We start from the raw sequence: 19,968 nt of genomic DNA on the forward strand, positions 1-19,968 counted from the left end.
CTCAAATTTGGAGAACAAAACTGCACACAATACTCCAGGTGTGGTCTCACAAAGGCTCTGTACAACTGCAGAAGGACCTTTGTGCTCCTATACTCAATTCCTCTTGTTATGAAGGCCAACATGCCATTTGAGGAAAAATAAGTAGTATGAGTCCAGATGTTGCTATGCCAATACCAAATGAAAATGACAACAATAAGTCTACATAGTCAACATCTTTAATAACCTACTCGACAGCACAGGAACAGGGCCTTCAGCCCACAATGTGCATTCCGGACATGATGCCTTTAAACTAATCTCCTTTGCCTGAACGTGATCCTCATCCCTCCATTTCGTGCATATCTAAAAGAATCTTGTATCTATCTCTACCACCATTATTTCTATCAGGTCTTCTCTCAGTCTCCGAAGGTCCAAAGAAAACAATCCAAATTAATGCAACATTAAATGTTTCAATGTTTCGAGAAAATGACTCAACTTCATGGGAACACGATCAAACAAATATGATCGTGAGGCACGTTATGAAATACAAAAGCAAATGATGAAAGATTAGATTAGGTAGAGAGCAAGGATACTTTGGGTGTGAATTGCAAAGCCTGAAGCTTTGACTGCATGCCCCCTAACAGTGATGCGATTAAATTTATCTAAGAAGACACAAAACAGAATAATGCAAATATTTTGGTGACTTAATGGGCTAGAGGAAGTTATAGGCGTAGGGACCAGCAAGATCCTGGAAGGATATGAAAATAAGAATAAGAATTTGTAAATCAAGGACATTATGTAAGCAGGAGCCAATGTGGATCCAATGAAGATCATAAAAGTCAGATGTGACAGGCAAAGGGCACATAGGCAGCAGATATCTGGATGACCTTAAATTTACAGAGAATTCAAGGGAGATCAGTGAAATATGTGTAAGAATAGTCAATACTAAAGATGTCAAAGACTTATATGAAACTGCCAACATTAGAACAGTTGGGGACAGAGTTTGGGGAGTCAAGAAGGTGAAAGTCGGCGATATTACTGAGGCCACAGCAAACTTTATTGGATCAGAAACACGACAATGATTGCAAATCATGTAAAGTCTGGATCAGTTTCAGAGGGTTGCAGTTGAATACCTGGAGAATAGTGTGTACAGCAGGAATCAAAATTGATGGCTTTGGTCCTCCCAGTACTTGGCTTGAGGAAATTTATGCTCACCCAGCATTGGGAGATAGAACAACAATGCGTGACATTAGAGATTGTGAAGAGAACCAGAGGAATGTCACTGTATAAGGGCTGAGTGTTGTCACTGTGCATGTGGAAACAACACAATTACCAAGGATTGCCTGCGAACAAGAATGTGGAGTAGCGCAACGACAGATCCTTAGGATGTATGAACATTAATGGTGGTAGGGAATTAGAAAACAAAACAGCAAAGAAAAAAAATCCAATGCCATAAGAAATATGCACAAAGCTTTTACCATGAAAACAGATAAACTAGTAACAAAGGAAAATAAGTAGGGTTGACCTACTAGCTTTTACAGAGTTGGGACTGCAATATTCCATACTATTAGGGCATTGACCATTTAAAAAACATAAGCAGAATGGAAATCAAGCAGCAAAATCCAGTCAAGGTGATAAAGGAAAGGATAAAGGTTGTCAATTTAAAAAGTCTGAGTACAAGGTCAAACTGGATAAAGAAACGGGACGGGCATAAAACAGGAGGAATAGTTTTTTTGGTCCTTCCCCTTGCACACGATTGTAGTTTCAGGAAGAGTATGAAATTATTTTATCCAAAGAGAAAACATTAATAGTCGACAATGTGGCGATGATGACCACTGACTTTCGTGATACCCAACACTAAATACCTGGATAATTTCTAACTACAACTGGATAGATTTACACAATGCAATGTTTGCAGTTGTATTAACCATCCGAACTGTACATCGCTCATGCAGCCGTTCACAGCACAAAAGGACATTCTGACATCTGAAAATAAAGCATTAGTGTTCAACAAGCCAACAATATGAAAAAACAATAACACTCAAAAAGGCATACATAGATAAAGCCCTCAGGACACCTCGAAGGCAACCATGATGTGACAGTGACAGAGCTTACCTGCAGATAGAGAGGCAAGTTATCTCGAATGGCAGACAACATTGCTGCGGGCAATTCTGTGCCCTTCTGAAAGAGGGTATGTGGCAATAACAGGCGATCAATGATGCAAAACAAAAGTTGTTGAGATTTTGAAGTGGCTAGTATTGGGGCCCAGTGTTTGACAATGCAACCTATGAATAAAAATAAAGTGGTACTTCATACACTTAAGAAACAGTTAATTAATTTCAGGCAATTTTAGTTGTGATGAATATACATTGTTTGAATCAACTTCGTTATTAACACTATAATCAGCAACTTATTGGCGTTCTTTTGTTACTTCCATTGGTGATATTTTGAAATGTCTTTGGATTTTTTTTACACAACACTTAATTTCAGTTTGGTTTTACATATGACAACAAACTCTGAAGTCCAAGGCTCACTCTGTCTTTAGTTGTTTAGCATTTACTCCATCATCTTGATGTAGTAATGGAAGTAAATCTCACCAAAGGGTTCCAACGTGATAAATGATACATTAATCTCCAAGTTACTTAATGGAGGAAGTACATTTTGTTAAATGTGTATAAACAGAACAGCGTAGATCCGATAAGAGTGCATTAACTGGTAGTATATGCTGTGCCAACACATGTTTTGTAACTTCAGTGCAATATTTTGAAATGCATGAGACTCATGATAATCTTCACTTTGGAACAAACTACGGGTTTATCGTTCTTTCTTGAACCATTGAAGAGGATACGGTTTGGTTAAACATAGAGTGATGGTGGAGGGTGGGGTTTTGGTTTGTTCCATGGATGATATGTGGGCTTGGTCGGTGGGGGAGAAGGATGGTGTTGTGCAGCATCACAAGAGACCAAAGTAAGGTGGAGAGGAAACCACAGGTCGGGTAGATAATATTGCAGGCAATATTGTTGATAGAGATGCAGAGATCAAGTGCCTTGGCTGGGGATGGGAGGCAGGTCTAATACAACAGACATCTTTCTAAAAAAAGAGCTTAACCAAGTTAAGTGTTACCGAGGTAAAGTATGGTTGTGGAGCTCAGTTTGAGAATCTGACAGAAAGTAGCCTTTCCTGAACCTGATGATGTGGAATTTCAGGTTTCTGTACCTCCTGCTCGTTGGTAGCAGAGAGAAGAGGGCAAGGCACGGTTCTATTCTGAGATAAACAACAGAGGGGAGGTTGATCTGAGTGCGGAGTTGCAATTAATTGTAAGCATATTCCTGTAAGCTTCCCCTGAATCCCTTCCACTTTTCCCACCTCTTGCAACAGAAGGATTATCAACACAAGCAATTCACTTTGAAATATTTCTGAGGGATTAAAATAAAATAATGTTCATACACTGCATCTATAAGGAGTTGGCAATGTACAATTATTTTGTCCAAACGCAGTAAGGGTGTCTGGGGTTATGGGGAGAAGGCGGGAGAATGAGGTTGTGGGAAAGATAGATCAGCCATGAATGAATGGCGAAGTAGGCTTGATGGGCCCAATGGATTACGTCTGTTCCTATGCCTTATGAATCTACCTAAAAATCATGTATTTATACACTATAAATGGCTCGATTGAAATCATCTTCAGTCTTTCCGCTGATTGGTTAACACGCAACAAAAGCCTTTCACTGTACCTCGATACACGTGTCAATAAACTAAACTAAACCTGGTTCTTCAATCTCTCTCTCTCTGAAATCATTTTTTTGACCTCCTGCACATACATTCTTACAGAAGACTTTCGATCCATCTTGGAGAAGAAGGACTAGCTAAAATCATTAAATTAGAAAAGGATAGTGGCTAAGATCATCAGAATAGAAGCTTAGATTAATTTAATCCCATCACATGAACTTTCAAGATCTGCACATCAAAACACCTTCAGTTTATGTCCCGAAGGAAACTACAAGCACAAATTTGAGTAATTAAGACGACATGGTCCCCTGTAAAAGTCAATAATAACCATGTTTGTTATGTTTCCTCTCACCGACAGTTTAATCTGGACAGCCAATCTGGACAGGTTGTGATCAGGCATTTTTTTTGGAACATAAAGGATCTTTGCGTCTAATGGATCTGACATCCAAAACAGTATCTAAGCATTTCCAGGCAAACTGTCAGTTGCATTGGAAACAACACCATGAAGTCCAGTAGCAAGGGGCGATGGTGTCTCAATTACAGCCTTGTGAGAGCCAAGAACTGCATTATCAGCACATGGTGCCCTGCTAAATTTACATATTAAAGTGAGTAATGCAGTGAGACTTCCATGGAGCTTGGCAGTCGCTTCTGTAGATTGGCAGTGTTATAGAGTCCTGCTGTACTTGCCTGTTGAATCAGTGTGTATGGCTGTTTTTAATGTTGATCTGGTTTTGTTAATTACCACTTTTGAATAGATTGATGTGTATTCCTCTACAGTAACTAATTAGATATTTTGTTATGAAAAAGGTTTAATTAGCATGTAATTAAATAAAGTTTAGCTGCTTTGGTCTTGGTGGTACTTGTCTCTTGGTTATGCGTTTATTGTAGTCAGAATCAGTTTGGCCTTCCTCAGAAACATATGCCTAACTAAAACGTGTAATTCAATTTCAATTTTCAATTAAACATCTAATTGTATGTCAGAGTTCGAAAGGACCAGGAACTGTGAGCATTCACAGTTTAATACGTACTGTAAATGACCCTCTAACATGATCTATCTTACACTGTGTCAATTAGTGCAGCTAAAAGTTGTTAATTCATGTTAGATGTTAATTAACAACCAAAATCAAAAATAAAAATCACATTCTGAAATTCAGTATTTTTTGAAAAACATTCAATTTTCCAATCAACCGATTTGGAAATAAGAGGGAACACATTAAACTTAAAGCAAATAGATTAGAATAACTTTGGGCCATGTGAACTCCAAGGTAAATTAAGCCACTTTGTTTTCTTTGTACATAGGAAGATCTTCTCAAGCTTTGTGAAATATGCTGTTGCTGCAACATTCGACACTATAACCTCCTTCAGCTCAGCTGAAATCTGAATGGGACGCTCCTATTTGAGGATGAAAGGTCTCACGCTCAAAAAAACAGTTTTAATAAACTAAGATAAAAGTTGAATAAGAAGATGGTTATTTCATTAGCGTCTTACATCAGCTCAAATAAAATCATCATTATTAGCTGATATGATCTGTGTACCACAATGCAACGATCTCTGCTGAACACCTTACAATACCATGCAGCGACACTTTGTAACTGTGGAAGATTGCTTTAGATTATTCTCAACGGTTCCTTCAAAATAATGACTACTTGTTGAGGGCAACAATGGCACTTTCATAATCATTTTAGCCTTTATCACAAAAGTGGTTATTCAGTTCCCTGCTAAACTTGCATTCCTGCATTAAAACACTCGTCCAATGTAGAGAAATATCATCAAATGACAAAAAAACACTAATAATTCGATGATGAGAAAGAATAAGGATTTACAAACTAGTCGTTCTCATATCAGTTGTTGGTATTCATTGTAAAAAATGTGGTAATGAGCCGCCCAGCAGCCCAAGTAGTTTGTGGAAGAGTAATGATATTTGAATAATCCAAGAATGATTTTTGATGTAGCAACGTAGAAAAAGGTTATCAGTGTATATGCATATCATGTTGTCAAAAGATATTTGATAATATACCACACACACACAAAAGGTTGCTTGAGTGCAACAAACTGGGCCAAATAACAATTGTCTTTGGTCAGCAATTTATAACCGTTGCCCTTGCACATTGAAGTGTGGAAGTATTGAGTGTCCTCGAGGCCAGGTGCCAATGCACATGATCTCTCACTTTGTCCCTGGTTCACCACTGAGAAATATAAGGCAAACTCATTCATTTAAACTGGGTCACCAACTTTCATTAAAGAAGTAGGCAAAGGTGAAGCTTTGTGCTGCTTGTTCTTTATGTCACCTTAGATCACATGAGGCGGGGTTAAGGTATCAGTTTGCAGTTGCTCCTCTTGTGTTTGTTATTCTCATCACCCAAAATCTGAAGAAGGGTTTCGACCCGAAACGTTGCCTATTTCCTTCGTTCCATAGATGCTGCCTCACCCGCTGAGTTTCTCCAGCATTTTTGTCTACCCAAAATTATTAGCCTGATTGGTGACTGCCACTTTGATCTGTCCCATGTTTTCATTCTGCTAGTTCAATTCCTTTTTTAGTTTAGATAGACACAAAAAGCTGGAGTAACTTAGCGGGATAGGCAGCATCTCTGGGGAGGCCCTTCAGCCCGAGTCAGCACCGACCAGTGATCTCCGCAGACTAATACCATCCCACACACTATAGGGACAATTACACATACCACTAGCCAATTAACCTATATACCTGTACGTCTTTGGAGTGTAGGAGGAAACAGCAGCTCTCCGAGAAAACCCACGTGGTCATGGTAAGAATGTACAAACTCCGTATAATGTACAAACAGTGGTTCCCAACCTTTTTTTTGGCCATGCCCCACCTAATCACCTCTAAAATCCTGATGCCCCCCCCCCCCATGTGGTGATATATAATTCTTATTTAAAAAGTGAACTCCGTTTCAGCTGAAGAAGCTTAAAACGCCAATACCTTGGTTTAAACAAGCTTCAAAAGAACATGGCATCCATGAAAAAGAAAAATTAAATAAACAAAAGACAGTTAAAGTTCTGAGCGAGAAATTACTAAAAAACTGTAAAAAAAAAAGAAGAAAAAAACATTAGGTGCTATTAAAATAATAATAATGATAAATATGATAATAAAAGAGTATTCACGGGTAATAAAGAGAGAGAAAATTTCTATATTAGAATATTGAAATATTTGTGGATTGTCTCATACGAAAACAGCAAATAAAGCCTCAGTCGCGCTCAATTTCCCGTAGTCAGGATCGAACCCGGATCTTCGACGCTGCAAGCGCTGTAATGGGCTTGTCCCACTTAGGCGACTCTTTAGGCGAATGCCAGGGACTAGTTTTAATGGAATTCACCTACGACACCTGGCGAAAAACCTACGACAGCACCTACGACAACACCTATGTCAACCTACGACAGCAAAAATTGTCGCCCCTATTGCAGAAAAATGTTCAACATGTTGAAAATTTTGTGGCAGTCGCCTGTAGTCACCCATATATTGTCTAAGTGGTACAGGCCCATTAGGCAGCAACTCTATTGGATATGCTGGCAGTCTCACGCTTGTCCTAGCGGCTCAATCTTGACCTCAAAGAGGAGATGCTGGGGACCTCAAACTGTCCCGGAAAATCAATCTTGTTCTTGAATGAGGAGGCACTGGCGATCTTAGGCTTGTCCCAGCAGTTCACTCTTGCTTGAGAGGAAGGCTGGCGGTCTCTGGCTTGCCATAAAGGCTCAGTGTTGGCCTTAAAGAGGGGGCACAGGCGGTCTTTTGCAGGTACCAGCAGTTCAGCCTTGGATTTGTCCTGGTAGCTCACTCTTTGCACTCCTTGTGGGGGCACAGTCCCCCATTGTCTGTGGGCAGGTAAGGAGGCTTTGGCAGTCTCGGGCTAGCCCCGGCCACTCAGTCTTGGCCTCAAAGTAATCAACTATTCCTTCACTCGAGTTTGATTGTGCTTATGTACAGTAAGTTTTTTTTTTACTGTATACAAATAAAGAATTTCACTGTACCTACAGTAGCTAACAATAAAGTGCCATTGAACCAATTGGTGGTCGATGAGGAGGAGATGCTGGGTGGACTCACTGTGGTGGATGTTAATATGTGTTTATTGTTGTTTTATTGTATTGTATTATATGTATGACTGCTGCAATTTCGTTCAGACTTCGGTCTGAATGACAATAAAAGTCAGTCAGTCTGTCTGTCTGTCTGTCTGTCTGTCTGTCTGTCTGTCTGTCTGTCTGTCTATCTATCTATCTATATTTCTAATGACCTGTTCTGGGTTCATCAAGTAGATGCAAATATGAGAAGGGCATGCCAGACCTCTATTTTCTTCAATGTTTAAAGAGATTTGGTATGTCTCTGAATACTCTAACATAGTCATACAGCATGGATACAAGCCCTTTGTCCCAACATCTGCAGATGCACTGTGGAATGTATCCTGACGAGTTGCACCACGGCCTGGTAGGCCGCTCCAAAGTCAGGAATGCAAGAGACTGTGGAGAGTGGTGGACTCAGCCTGGTCCATCACAGGCAAATCTCTCCTCAGCATCGAAAGCATCAACACAAGATTCAAGTGCAGTTTCTGAACACTTCAAACCTTGCAACCTGCTTGAAGTGTTCAGAAACTGCACTTGAATTTGGTGGCCTTGCACCCTGCTTGAATGGTATGAAACTGCACTTGAATTTGGTGGCCTTGCATCCTGCTTGAAATGGTATGAAACTGCACTTGAATTTGGTGGCTTTGCACCCTGCTTGAACTGTACGGAAACTGCACTTGAATTTGTTGGCCTTGCACCCTGTTTGAAGTGGTCGGAAAATGCGCTTGAATTTGGTGGCCTTGCTCCCTGCTTGAAATGGAATTTCAAGGAATAGCCATGAGTCAACTGCCAGCCCACCAGCCGTGAGTGAGCTGCCAGCACATCAGGCTTGAGTGACTGAGCTGCCACCCCAAGAATCCATTTGCCCCACAATGTCCATACTAGCCCTCTGGAAACCAGTCTCTTCAGCCCACAACACCCATACTAGTGCTCCAGAAAGCCCCTCCCCCACACTGCCCACTAATATTGGAATTGGTGGAGAGGTGGAATATTGCGTTGGGGAAACTGCACTACTAGACTAAGTGGGACCCGTTGGGTCCCATGTTCACACGGGAGGGCTGGTCCCCCAACGCAATATTCCACCTCTCCACCAATTCCAATATTAGCTTTCTGGAGCGTTAGTATGGGTGTTGTGGGCTGAAGAGACTGGTTTCCAGAGGGCTAGTATGGACACCCACTACCAACCATTTGCTGTGCTTTATTTCAAACCAACCACATTTTCATTTTCAAACTACATTAAGGGCACTCAAGGTCAGTAAAACCACACTCACAGTTTAGTAGACATGTGTTCAGTGTTATTCACAGCTCGTACTGAGAGACGTGATCCTCATGCTCCCCCATCTTGCAGAAACTGACTGAGGCACTCAACACTTCCGGATTTTATAGTCCCTCCGGAAGGGGCATGGCCTTCAGGAGAGAGAATCTCAACATTTTTTTAAACACTAATAACTCTTTTATTTTTTAACGATGGGAAAAATCCTCTTGTCCTGCACAGCGGAGGGGGACTCCGAATAAGATGGCCAGAAAGCACAGCCATAAGTGGCAACTTTTTTTCTAAAATCAATATACAGAACAGGAAGTGGTCAAGATCTGACTTTTAGTAATATAAATTGTGTGTTCTTTTTTATTGTACCGCTGCTGGCAAGTTTATTTCACTGCACTTCATTGTGTATGTAACAAATAAATCTGACTACTGACTATCTTGCACTTATTTTTCTACTTTTGCAGTCTTTTCCTTTTCTGCGCTTTTAATAATTATCTGTACTTTGTGTTTAGTGTATTGTTTCTGAGTCTATATGCCTTGGATAATGCTACAAGCAAGATTGTCATTGTACCTGTACCTCATTGTACTTGTGCATGTGACTATAAACTCGACTTGACGATCACTATTGGAAAAGGGTGGAGCATTAGAATCAGGAAACCTTTCTGCAATTGTATAGAGCTTTCGTGAAACCACAATGTAGTCGTGACAGCCTGAGGAAGATTGTGTTGCCATTGGGGGCAGTGGAAGGTTGGTTATCTAGACTGAATCCTGAGGTGGGAGGATGAACAGAGATTAAGTGGAAATATTATTCAATGGAGCTTAGGTAAAAAGTATGTGATCTAATTGAAACACATGCAATTTTACAATGGATAAGATATGGTAGATGACAATATGGTCTTTCCTTTTGAAGGGGAGCCTTCTTTTATTTTGGAATCAGGCTTTCAGAATTGAGATGAGACACGTCCTTTTTATTATTCAGAGGACTGTGCATCTTTAGAAGTCTCCACATCAGAGGGCTGATTGTTCAGTTGCTGAACATGTTCAAGGCTGCATTTGATAGATTTTGGGACACCAAAATTAATGGATAACGGGATTATGGAAAAGCGACGGAGTTGCGATAGAATAACACGATGATCTGACTGAATGCAAGGGAAGTTGAGAGGAACCGTAAAGCCACCTCCTGCTATCTCCTTTGTTCCTCTATTATTAATATCACACCGTAGAACAGTGGGACACCAATATTTCTTGGCAACGACAAAAATTGTTGAAGCCTTTTAAGTGACAGATTTAAAAATAAATCGATGAAGAACAATTGAATTTTGCTATTGGATGATTAGTTCCAAATCACAGGAATGATTAAAGATGGATCCTTCAAGATGGCAATGGCGGCGGACTGAGGATAGGAACCCTGCCTGTGAGCATGTGGAGGCTCACCTTTTGCATCGTCGGAAGCGGTCTGGGTATTCCGTGGTTGCCAGTGGGACTGCAGGAGGTGTCCTGGAGCATAGAGTCGGAGTCAGAGAGGGGATATGGGAGGCCAGGGATGGTGCATTCGGAGTTTGACGTGATTGGGTCTATGAGCTCGTGGATTGGGCCACGGGAGGCCCTGCAGCAGTGTTTGGGCCTATGATCGCGTGGATCAGGCGCCGCTGCAATGAAAAAGCTTTTCATTGTACCTCAGTACACGTGACAATAAACAAAACTAAAATAAATTCTGCACAGAGGTGAGGCAAGCACGTGTGTCCAATGCGGCCTGCAGAATTATGGAGGACACCGACATCATTGCCAGGCCAAGCCAGGCCAGGCCAACTCATGCATTTCCTACCTAACACTGCCTCCAAGTTAATGGGTATTTAAGGCAAAGATAAGACTCTACATCTTTAACAACTTTGAACTTGAAGGATACAAGATGCCGAGAACTATTCTTACACTCTTGCAACTTAGGTATGATAATGATTACAAGAATTTGTTGAATTATATGCAAAAAGGGAATTTCACTATACCTAGATACATGTGACAATATTGAACCAATGATTCTTGAGTTGAGTTTAATTTATTGTCACATGTACCGAGGTACAGTGAAAAGATTTTGTTGAGTGCGAACCAGTCAGAGGAAAGACAATACATGGTTACCATCAAGCCATCCACAGTGTAGATAAACGATGATGGGAATAAATTACATGCATCAATTGCAAATTAACTGACAGTGTAAAAATAGAAGAATGACCCCTTTCATTTGCTGCAGTTCCCAATTTATTTAGGTGTCACAACAGGTTGGCATCCTAAACTTTACACGACATTATGCAAGGCAACACAAGAGCATGTCCTTGTTTTAGCATGCTGTGGATTTATAGACTTGTTTGACACATCATTGAAAAATATTTCAGACAGTGAAGTAAGGTTGTGAAATGCATTTCAGGGTTCACAAGTGAACCAATAGCACTGCCAAGTTAGTTAAGAAAAAAAGGGGAAATAATCTATGGAGGAGAGGGGGAGCACAGTTTTACAATAACATGGCTATTGCATGTATGGGGGAATAAATAGTAAAACACACTGAAAGGTTAAATTAATTTGTTATGTGATTACATTTTTGTACAATCCTACATTATGTACATACTCTGAAGGACAAGACACTTACCAACAGCCCAGTATAATAACTGCAGGCCTTCATTTGGCCCCTTGTTAGCTAAATATGGCTTAGTGTACTTCAGGATATCACCAGCATACATCAGGGCCTTTGAGGCCAAAGACGATTTGTCTCCTAGAGTTTGTAGTTGGGTGTATGTTTTCCCAACAGCCTGCAGGAGAACAATGAAAAGATACATGTTACGTCAGATCCAACTATACACCTGGCACATCGGGGGTAAATTATCACAATTTTCTTTTGCAGATTGTCGCTTTCTTTAATGAAGAATTAAGCTGATATCATAGTTCAAATTTGACTACAGTAAGAAAAATGGCAGAAAGTATAAAAAAGTAATTGAATAAGAGTTGCAAGATAACGTGGCAGATCCATCAAACTGAGAACAGCAGAAACAACATCGAAGAGTATAATCCATTAGTAGAGAGTCTAGGACCAGAGGCTATAGCTTCAGAATAAAAGGACGTACCTTTAGAAAGGAGATGAGGAGGAATTTCTTTAATCAGAGGGTGGTGAATCTGTAAAATTCATTGCCACAGACGGCTGTGGAGGCAGTCAATGGATATGTTTAAGGCAGAGATAGATAGATTCTTGATTAGTACGGGTGTCAGGGATTATGGGGCGAAGGCAAGAGAAGAGGGAAAGATAGATCAGCCATGATTGAATGGCATAGTTGATTTGATGGGCCAAAGGGCCTAATTCTGCTCCATGATCGTCTGGACTTATTCCAACCATTTATTTTGATCAACATATTTTGACCATGTAGAGTTTCCACGGTTCACCTTTCCACGACTAATAAGAGGATGATCTTATTAGATGTGGAAAGGTATACTGTGGGAATTCTACAATATATTTCTCCGCATGTTCTACAGTAACCTCACACAATTTACAGTTTAGTTTATTGTCATGTGTACTGAGGTACAGTGAAAAGCGTATGTTTCCACAGCCAACCACGAGTAGAGATGTCAACCTACTCATGCTTTTCCAAGCCCACCCCCCAGAGCACATCGAGATCTGAAAGTGGGGCAGGTTTTACATCCACTTCTGAAAAAAAAAGATGAAATGTACAAATACGGTCATCGTAACTCAAGTGGTTCAGAGTGTGAATGAACTCTCTGCTCCCAGGAACCAAGTTGATCAATCTCGTTAGGAAGGTGCCTCCATTGTAACAGCATTTATTTTTTTTAAATCACGGAGGCTGAAATTTCTGACAGTCGAGAACACTGGCATAATAAGTCAGGAAGACCCGATCCCTGGTGGAGGCACCTATGTTGTACCAGTTGGTACACAAAAATGCTGGAGAAACTCAGCGGGTGCAGCAGCATCTATGGACAGAAGGAAATAGGCAAAGTTTCGGGCCAAAACCCTTCTTCAGACTGATGGGGAAGAAGGGTTTCGGCCCGAAACGTTGCCTATTTTCTTCGCTCCATAGATGCTACTGCACCCGCTAAGTTTCTCCAGCATTTTTGTGTACCTTCGATTTTCCAGCATTTGCAGTTCCTTCTTAAACAATTTGTTGTACTAGTTGTCAGCTGGAGGAGCAGAAGAGTTTACTTAAAGCCCGACAAACAACTGTACTCACTCCAGTCTTCACTCCGGTCCCACAATCTGCAGACCACTGCACCAACAACCCTGCTTCCACCTGCTTGCACTCCGTGCAGTAACCAATTCACCCCTCACCACCACTGACTAATTTCTCCCATTCAGACCTTGCCCCTCAATCTCCCACTATGCCCTATTTACGTGACTTGTGGGAACGACATTGAAAAAGCGCAGAAGATAATTAAGGTAGAATGCCTGGGGCGCATGTACTTTCAGTGCTTCCATCAACAATTCTCTCTTCCCGCCAGCTGCCACTGCCCCTCTTCCCAACCCCAAGTACATTCCCCTTGTAGAAAATAATTGCTTCCATTAAGATCGTACATGACGCCACCGCCACAAGATTATTTTCTAAATATCATAGCTGTTGGGCAGATGACGCTATCCACTACCGCCTTGAACTTCACCAGGAATAATTTGTACAAACCATACTTAAAGCAGCGTGAACCCATGTGTACAGGGTAATTTGTTGCATACTTGGGTGACACTATTTCAGAATGGAATTTACCTTAATGAATGTGAGGAGGGCAGCTCTAGGCTCCACCTTGGCTGTTGACTGATCAAGGTGAGACTGGCTGAGTAGGTTTTCCATCTCCGGCAGCTTGTACACTATCCTGGTTAATCCTGTCAACTGTTCCAAGGCGTCCCTTCCTTTTTAAACAAAAAATAAACAGATTATCATTTTTAGGCCATATTTCAGAATGGATTGTTGTCAGTAAATGTAGTTAATAATTTGATCACCAGCATAATGTTACATTTTAAGAAACAATGTCTAACTTGTTGTACTTAATCATCAACTGCCGTGGGCATTTGCAATGGAGATGGTAACTAAGGTAATATCTGAGATAAGGTAATATAAAAACAAGCTAATTGTCAAAATTCACTTCAGTGATTTTAGAGTCTCAGGGTCATACAGCACGGAAATAGGCCTATCAGCCCAGCTTGTCTATGCTACCCTAGATGCCCATCTAAGCAAGTCCCATTTGCATGTGTTTGGCCTATAGCCTTTTAATCCTTTCCTATCCAAGGATAAGCAAGTGTCTCTTAAATGCTGTTTATAGCACCTGCCTCAACTATCTCCTCTACCAGATTCATCCATATGCCACAACCCTCTGAATGACAACGTTGTCCTGGTTTGTATTAAATCTTGCCCATCTCACCTCTGAAGTCCTAACCTGCCTAACCTCTCTCTATAGCTCAGCATCTCAAGCCCAGGCAACATCCTTGTAAATCGTCTCTGCTCTCTTTCCATCTTAAAGACATCGTCCTATTGCAGATTGCAGATTGGCCAAAACTGAACACAGTACATAAATGCGGCTTCACTAACGTCTTGTGCAACTATAACATAACATCCAAATTTCTATGCTCAGTATCCAGCTTGATGAACGCCAATGTACCAAAACCCTTCATCATCCTATCTACCCGTGACGTATTTTCCAGGAGTATGTACCTATACTCCTCGATCTCTCTATTCTAACAACACTCTCCAGGACCCTACCATTCACTGTGATGGTCCTGCCCCGCTTTGACTTCCAAAGACCTTGCATTCATCTGCATTAAACTCCATTAGCCATTCCTCAGCCCACTTGCCCAGCTGATCAAGAGCCTGCAGTAATTTTTGATACCTAACATCACACAAACTCCGAAATCAGGATTGAACCCGGGTCTCTGGTGTTGTGAGGCAGCAGCTCTAGCGGAGCTGTTTCAGCAGAGATAATTCTAAGAGATAATGCCAGTGGGTGATTTTTAATTTGCACCGCCAGATGGAAAACTGACCACAGCAAATAATCCAGCTTTAATTTTAATTGAGCTTTGTGAATCTAGGTAGCTAATCTAGGGAGACCCAAAATCACCTGGCATCAAACTGTAGAGGAGGAAATGAAAACAATGGACCTGACCTGGGGTAGTGTCCAGAAACTATCCCAGAACAGACAGGAGTGGAGGACCTTCGTTGCCGTCCTACATGCCAAGAGGCATAATAGGCAGTAAGTAAGTAAATAAGTAAGTAATCTGCTTACAATGATATTCAGTGCCGTGGTGAAAATTAAAATCTATCTTTAGGCCACAGTCCATCAAATTAATGAAACTGTGTAGCACATTAATGGGTGGAAATTGCATTCTAGGTTGTCAGCAAGTGGGCCCAAAGGATAAATTGGGTGTAACTGCTGAGACTGTACCTGCTGTACTTGTGCATATGACAATAATATCGGCAAAGAGTTAACAAATTGGCTAATCTTCCCCCTCCCATGCATCATCAGTACAGTAAGTTTCCAAAAATGTCTAGTTTATTTAGGTGCTTCAGTCATCAGTGACACTAAAATGAAACATGTTTTACAGTTAAGAACTCTGTGAATCTATGCATCAGTTAACGGAGCATTTTTCCAGTTAATGTTCTCATGCATTAACTCAAATTATTCACTTACCACTATACGTGTTAGTGTGCGTTTTGTCTGTTATGCCAGCAGGTTGATTCAGATGCTGCTGCAAAATGCACCGAAACCAAGAATGGATTGTAAATGTTTGGTACGAACTGCATCCTAAGCTTTTGAGAGCATCCACTAAGGCGCTGAGGAGGAAGAAAATCAAAAGAATAATTAGGCATTGACAATTTATTTCTTCTTTCATGTTATTCAGGAATTATTTGGGTGAAAGATTTCAGATTCTCATCCAGAAAGTTGTTAATTACTTAAATGCAAAGTTCTGGATAGTACCTGTGAAAAAAAGTGCATTGCTATGTAGATGGAACTTAGTGCTGACAGAAATAGGACCATTCCCAGATGTTGAAGCTTCAACAGAAAAAAAATGACAGATCAGAGAGATAAAAAAAAAAGAAAGCAATTTTTTACCTGGTTTGAATTAGATGACTGAGATATCGTGAAACCAACTGAGGGTGTACCATGTCATCCCAGCCAAACAGTTGCATCATGTGTACGAGAGGCTGCGGCTGGAGGTCTGAAGGCGCTGTGCCCGGCATATCCATTGCCAAGAGAGTGAAACCTGAAATATAAATTATTTCCTGCTTTATTAAAAATTGCATGAACAATATCCACTACATACAAAAACCTGTATGTTGTATATTGGTTAAACCTCCAGCGTCACAATTATTATTTTTTACACCGGTTGTTCCTGTTCATTGGGTCAAATGATTTTAATAGGAAATCATTAGTTATCAAATGAGCACATTGCGAACAAGTGAGAAGTGATAATTGTGAAGTTACTGTATAAACTAAATCACCAGTAACTACCCAGCGTTAAGATAGGTAAACACATCAAGAGACCCTAAAATATCTAATAGCTTTCAGTCCCTACTTTGTTTTGACTCTGAACAGAATATCACCACAGATTATGGCTAATACCATTGTAAAGCATAGAAAGTCCAAGATAATTGAATGGAAATTATGAAATTCAGTAATGCAACAGAACCTTCTGATCCGGAGATACCCCTTGCAACATTTTTAGCCAGAATCCTGTGTTATGTGAGGTGTTTGTTTTCATAAAGACAGGAAATCATTTTCAAGAACATTTTTGTTTCTTTACAGTAAATAAATTATAATTAAAAAAAAAACTTTATACGATCAGCTCATTGGGATCCAATCAAAATTAATATACACGATGTAAATGCCTGACCAAGTAACTCAGCAAGGAATGAATAGCAAATCATTTTTTAAATATTGATAGAATGATTAAAAACTCAAGCAATCCTTAACACATACAAAGGAGAACTGGATATGAGGGGCTGTGTCAGGAACGGCAAACTGAGATTAGGAGCAATATTCATGTGCCTAAAGCCTTGTTAACACAGGGAATCATTTTTTAAAAGAGATTAGTTATTGTTTGGCAACTACATTTTTGAATGGACTTTAAAAAGTGCTTTCATTGATTCAAAGTCAAGATCCTCTCTATGTTATCGGCACTATTGAGATTTTGAAGACCAATGGGAATGTCTGTGTTTGAACTTTAGATTCCTGAGGAAGATTGTGGAGAAATACGCCACAAAATTCATTGGCGGTGGAGGCAGATATGATAGTGGCGTTTAAGAGGCTTTTGGGTAGGCACATGAAAGTGCAGTGAATAAGGATATGGATCATGTAGAGGAAGATGAGATCAGTTTGACTTGGCAAAGTGTTCGGCATAGACATTGTGGACCGAAGGGCCCGTTCCTATGCTGTACTGTTTTGTTTTATGCAATAGGCCCTTAAGTCCACTGAGTCTGCAATGACCATCAAACATCAAATAATAAAAACTAATCCTACCTAAACCATTTTATTTTCTTTACATTGCCATGTGTCAGAGATCATGGGGAAAAGGCAGGAGAATGGGGTTACGAGGGTGAGATAGATCAGCCATCATTGAATGGCAGACTAGACTTGATGGGCCTAATTCTGCTCCAATCACATGATCTAATGTTCTTATGATCAAATACTTATCACTTATAGACTGAGGATAATTTACTGAGGCCAAATAACCTACCACCCCATACATATTTGAGATGTAGAAGGAAACTGGAGCACCCATGAAAACTCACGAGTCACAGGGAGAACATGCAAACTCCACAAAGGTAGCAACGGAGGTTAGGATTGCTGAAGCTGTGAAACAGCAGTTCCTCTGATGTCTTTAGATTTTAGAGATACAGCATAGAAACAGGCCTTTCGGCCCACCGAATCGGTACTGACCAGTGATCACTCTGTGCACTAACACTATCCTACACACTAGGGACAATTGACTATTTGCAAAAGCCAATTAACCTACAAACCTGCACGTCTTTAGAGTGCCGGATGAAACCGGAGCACCCGAACAGCACCCACACAATCACAGGGAGAACATACAAACTCTGTACGGACTGCACCCATAGGCAGGATCGAACCCAGGTCTCTGGTGCTCTATGGAAGCAATGCTACCTCTGTGCCACCCGAAAGGGAAAATCCAAAAAGGAAAGATATAAATGACCCGTCAGTTGACTGTGTTTAAGTAGGAACTGCAGATGCTGAAAAACCTTCTACCTTCATGCTGTCTACCTTCAGGTGACTTGTACATTGATTGACAATGATCTGAGCACAACTGTACAGTACTGTGATCTCTCTCTGGTATTAATACAATATATTATTTTCAGAACAAACTATTTGATCTTTGTTTTAGAGGTTTTAATGAAACTTTGCAGAAACCCACAAGTTATTGTGGTCACATCAACTCCAATGAGCTTCAGGCTTGAGGCACTTACTGCAATGGGTTCACAACTTCAATGAGTAATTTAATCTAAGAAGTTATTTTACAGTGGCCTCAAACTTTCCCTTTCCTACATTGCAGAATTAGTTACGTCGAGTGTGTGTGATGCATAATTATCACGAGCTGGAACCGAAACAGGATTTATTCGAAAAACACAACGATATCAAGCTTGAAACATTATCTTGCACAAGTGGGAACAGGAAACGTTCATGTTCTTAGGCAATTTTCAGATGCTGAGAACTGGGACAGCTACTGACCTGCAGCAACGTCAGCTGTCTGCGAAGAAGGTGTCTGCGACAGTCTCTGGCTCTTTACGAAAGGGAAGAAATTCTTCCAGAGAGCACTGGCGATAGCTAGGTGGCGCTCTTTGGCAACTAATGGTGCTGGAAGGCTGCGTGAAGGCACTGGAGGCTGTTGGACGGAGCGCTTGTACACACTCCTGAGGAGAGAGGATGGAAGAAAATGAAAATATTCCGAGGCGTGTTGAATTCTAAACGGACAATTTTTATTCCATGTTTGTGGATCAATGCAGTTTAGGATCATACACATTTTTTTTTCTGCAGCTCATTTTGTTCAGATATATTTTACCCTTTAAATTTGTTAGATTTCCTGGTCACTTTATCACACTGCTTCATTGTTCCCCTTTCTACTAATATTTCCACCTGACCAGCTCACCTATGCCACCATTCCTCCCGCCACAACCCTCCCACCCACCTCGTTGCATATCTATTGCAACCACGGCTCGATCCACTGGGCAGCTCCTCACACTAAGGAGAGGCAGTGACATCCGAGTGCAATCTGAGAACCACACTTAGAAAATCTGAGCAATAATCAAACTTGTAATATTGGAGAATATGGAAATGGAGCCAAATAATGAAGAAAGAACAGTCATGTTTTTGACTCAATTGTTGAGAGTCATAAAATCATAGAGTAATGTACAATGTGGAACCAGACCCTTCAGCCCAACTTGCCCACATTGGTCAACATGTCCTAGCTACACTAGTCCCACCAGCCCGCATTTGGTCCATATCCCTCCAAACCTGTTCTATCCAACTGTTCTGTCCAACTGTTTCTTAAACATTCGGGTGGTCCCAGCCTCAACTACCTCCTCTGGCAGGTTGATCATAAATTTAAAACATTCCATTGGCTTCAACTAGACAAATTTCAGTTAATTGAATATTTTGGAGTCAATTTACATGTGTATTTACAAGCTTACCAAAGTGAAAGTGTTTCTTTAAATTGTTAAACATTCATAACAAGTATATCCATTATATCATAAGATGTAACCACACTAAACTTTATGCAGCAAATCTATCCACAAAAAATCCTTGGCTACGTTTGTGTCCGTTCCTAATTTGAGGAAGGACATCCTTGCTATTGAGGCAGTGCAGCGTAGGCTCATGAGGTTAATCCCTGGGATGGCGGGACTGTCATATGAGGGAAGATTGGAAAGAGTGGGCTTGTATTCA

General features: G+C 40.7%; 1 protein-coding gene across 3 annotated transcripts in view; it reads right to left on the minus strand.

Annotated features, from left to right (window-relative positions):
* The window catches only part of mms22l (MMS22-like, DNA repair protein), a 123,973-nt gene that overhangs the window by 18,997 nt on the left and 85,008 nt on the right, over nt 1-19,968 (minus strand). For all 3 annotated transcript variants that reach the window (XM_055635857.1, XM_055635858.1, XM_055635859.1), the window contains exons 15-20: nt 18,757-18,938; nt 16,123-16,273; nt 15,700-15,842; nt 13,785-13,927; nt 11,675-11,834; nt 2,092-2,261 (exon numbers count right to left, since the gene is read on the minus strand). In XM_055635857.1, coding sequence (XP_055491832.1) covers nt 2,092-2,261; nt 11,675-11,834; nt 13,785-13,927; nt 15,700-15,842; nt 16,123-16,273; nt 18,757-18,938 — 949 coding nt within the window. The remainder of the gene's footprint in view (nt 1-2,091; nt 2,262-11,674; nt 11,835-13,784; nt 13,928-15,699; nt 15,843-16,122; nt 16,274-18,756; nt 18,939-19,968) is intronic.

Source organism: Leucoraja erinacea, chromosome 5 (assembly GCF_028641065.1).
Source record: "Leucoraja erinacea ecotype New England chromosome 5, Leri_hhj_1, whole genome shotgun sequence".
NCBI classification, from domain to species: Eukaryota; Metazoa; Chordata; class Chondrichthyes; order Rajiformes; family Rajidae; genus Leucoraja; species Leucoraja erinaceus.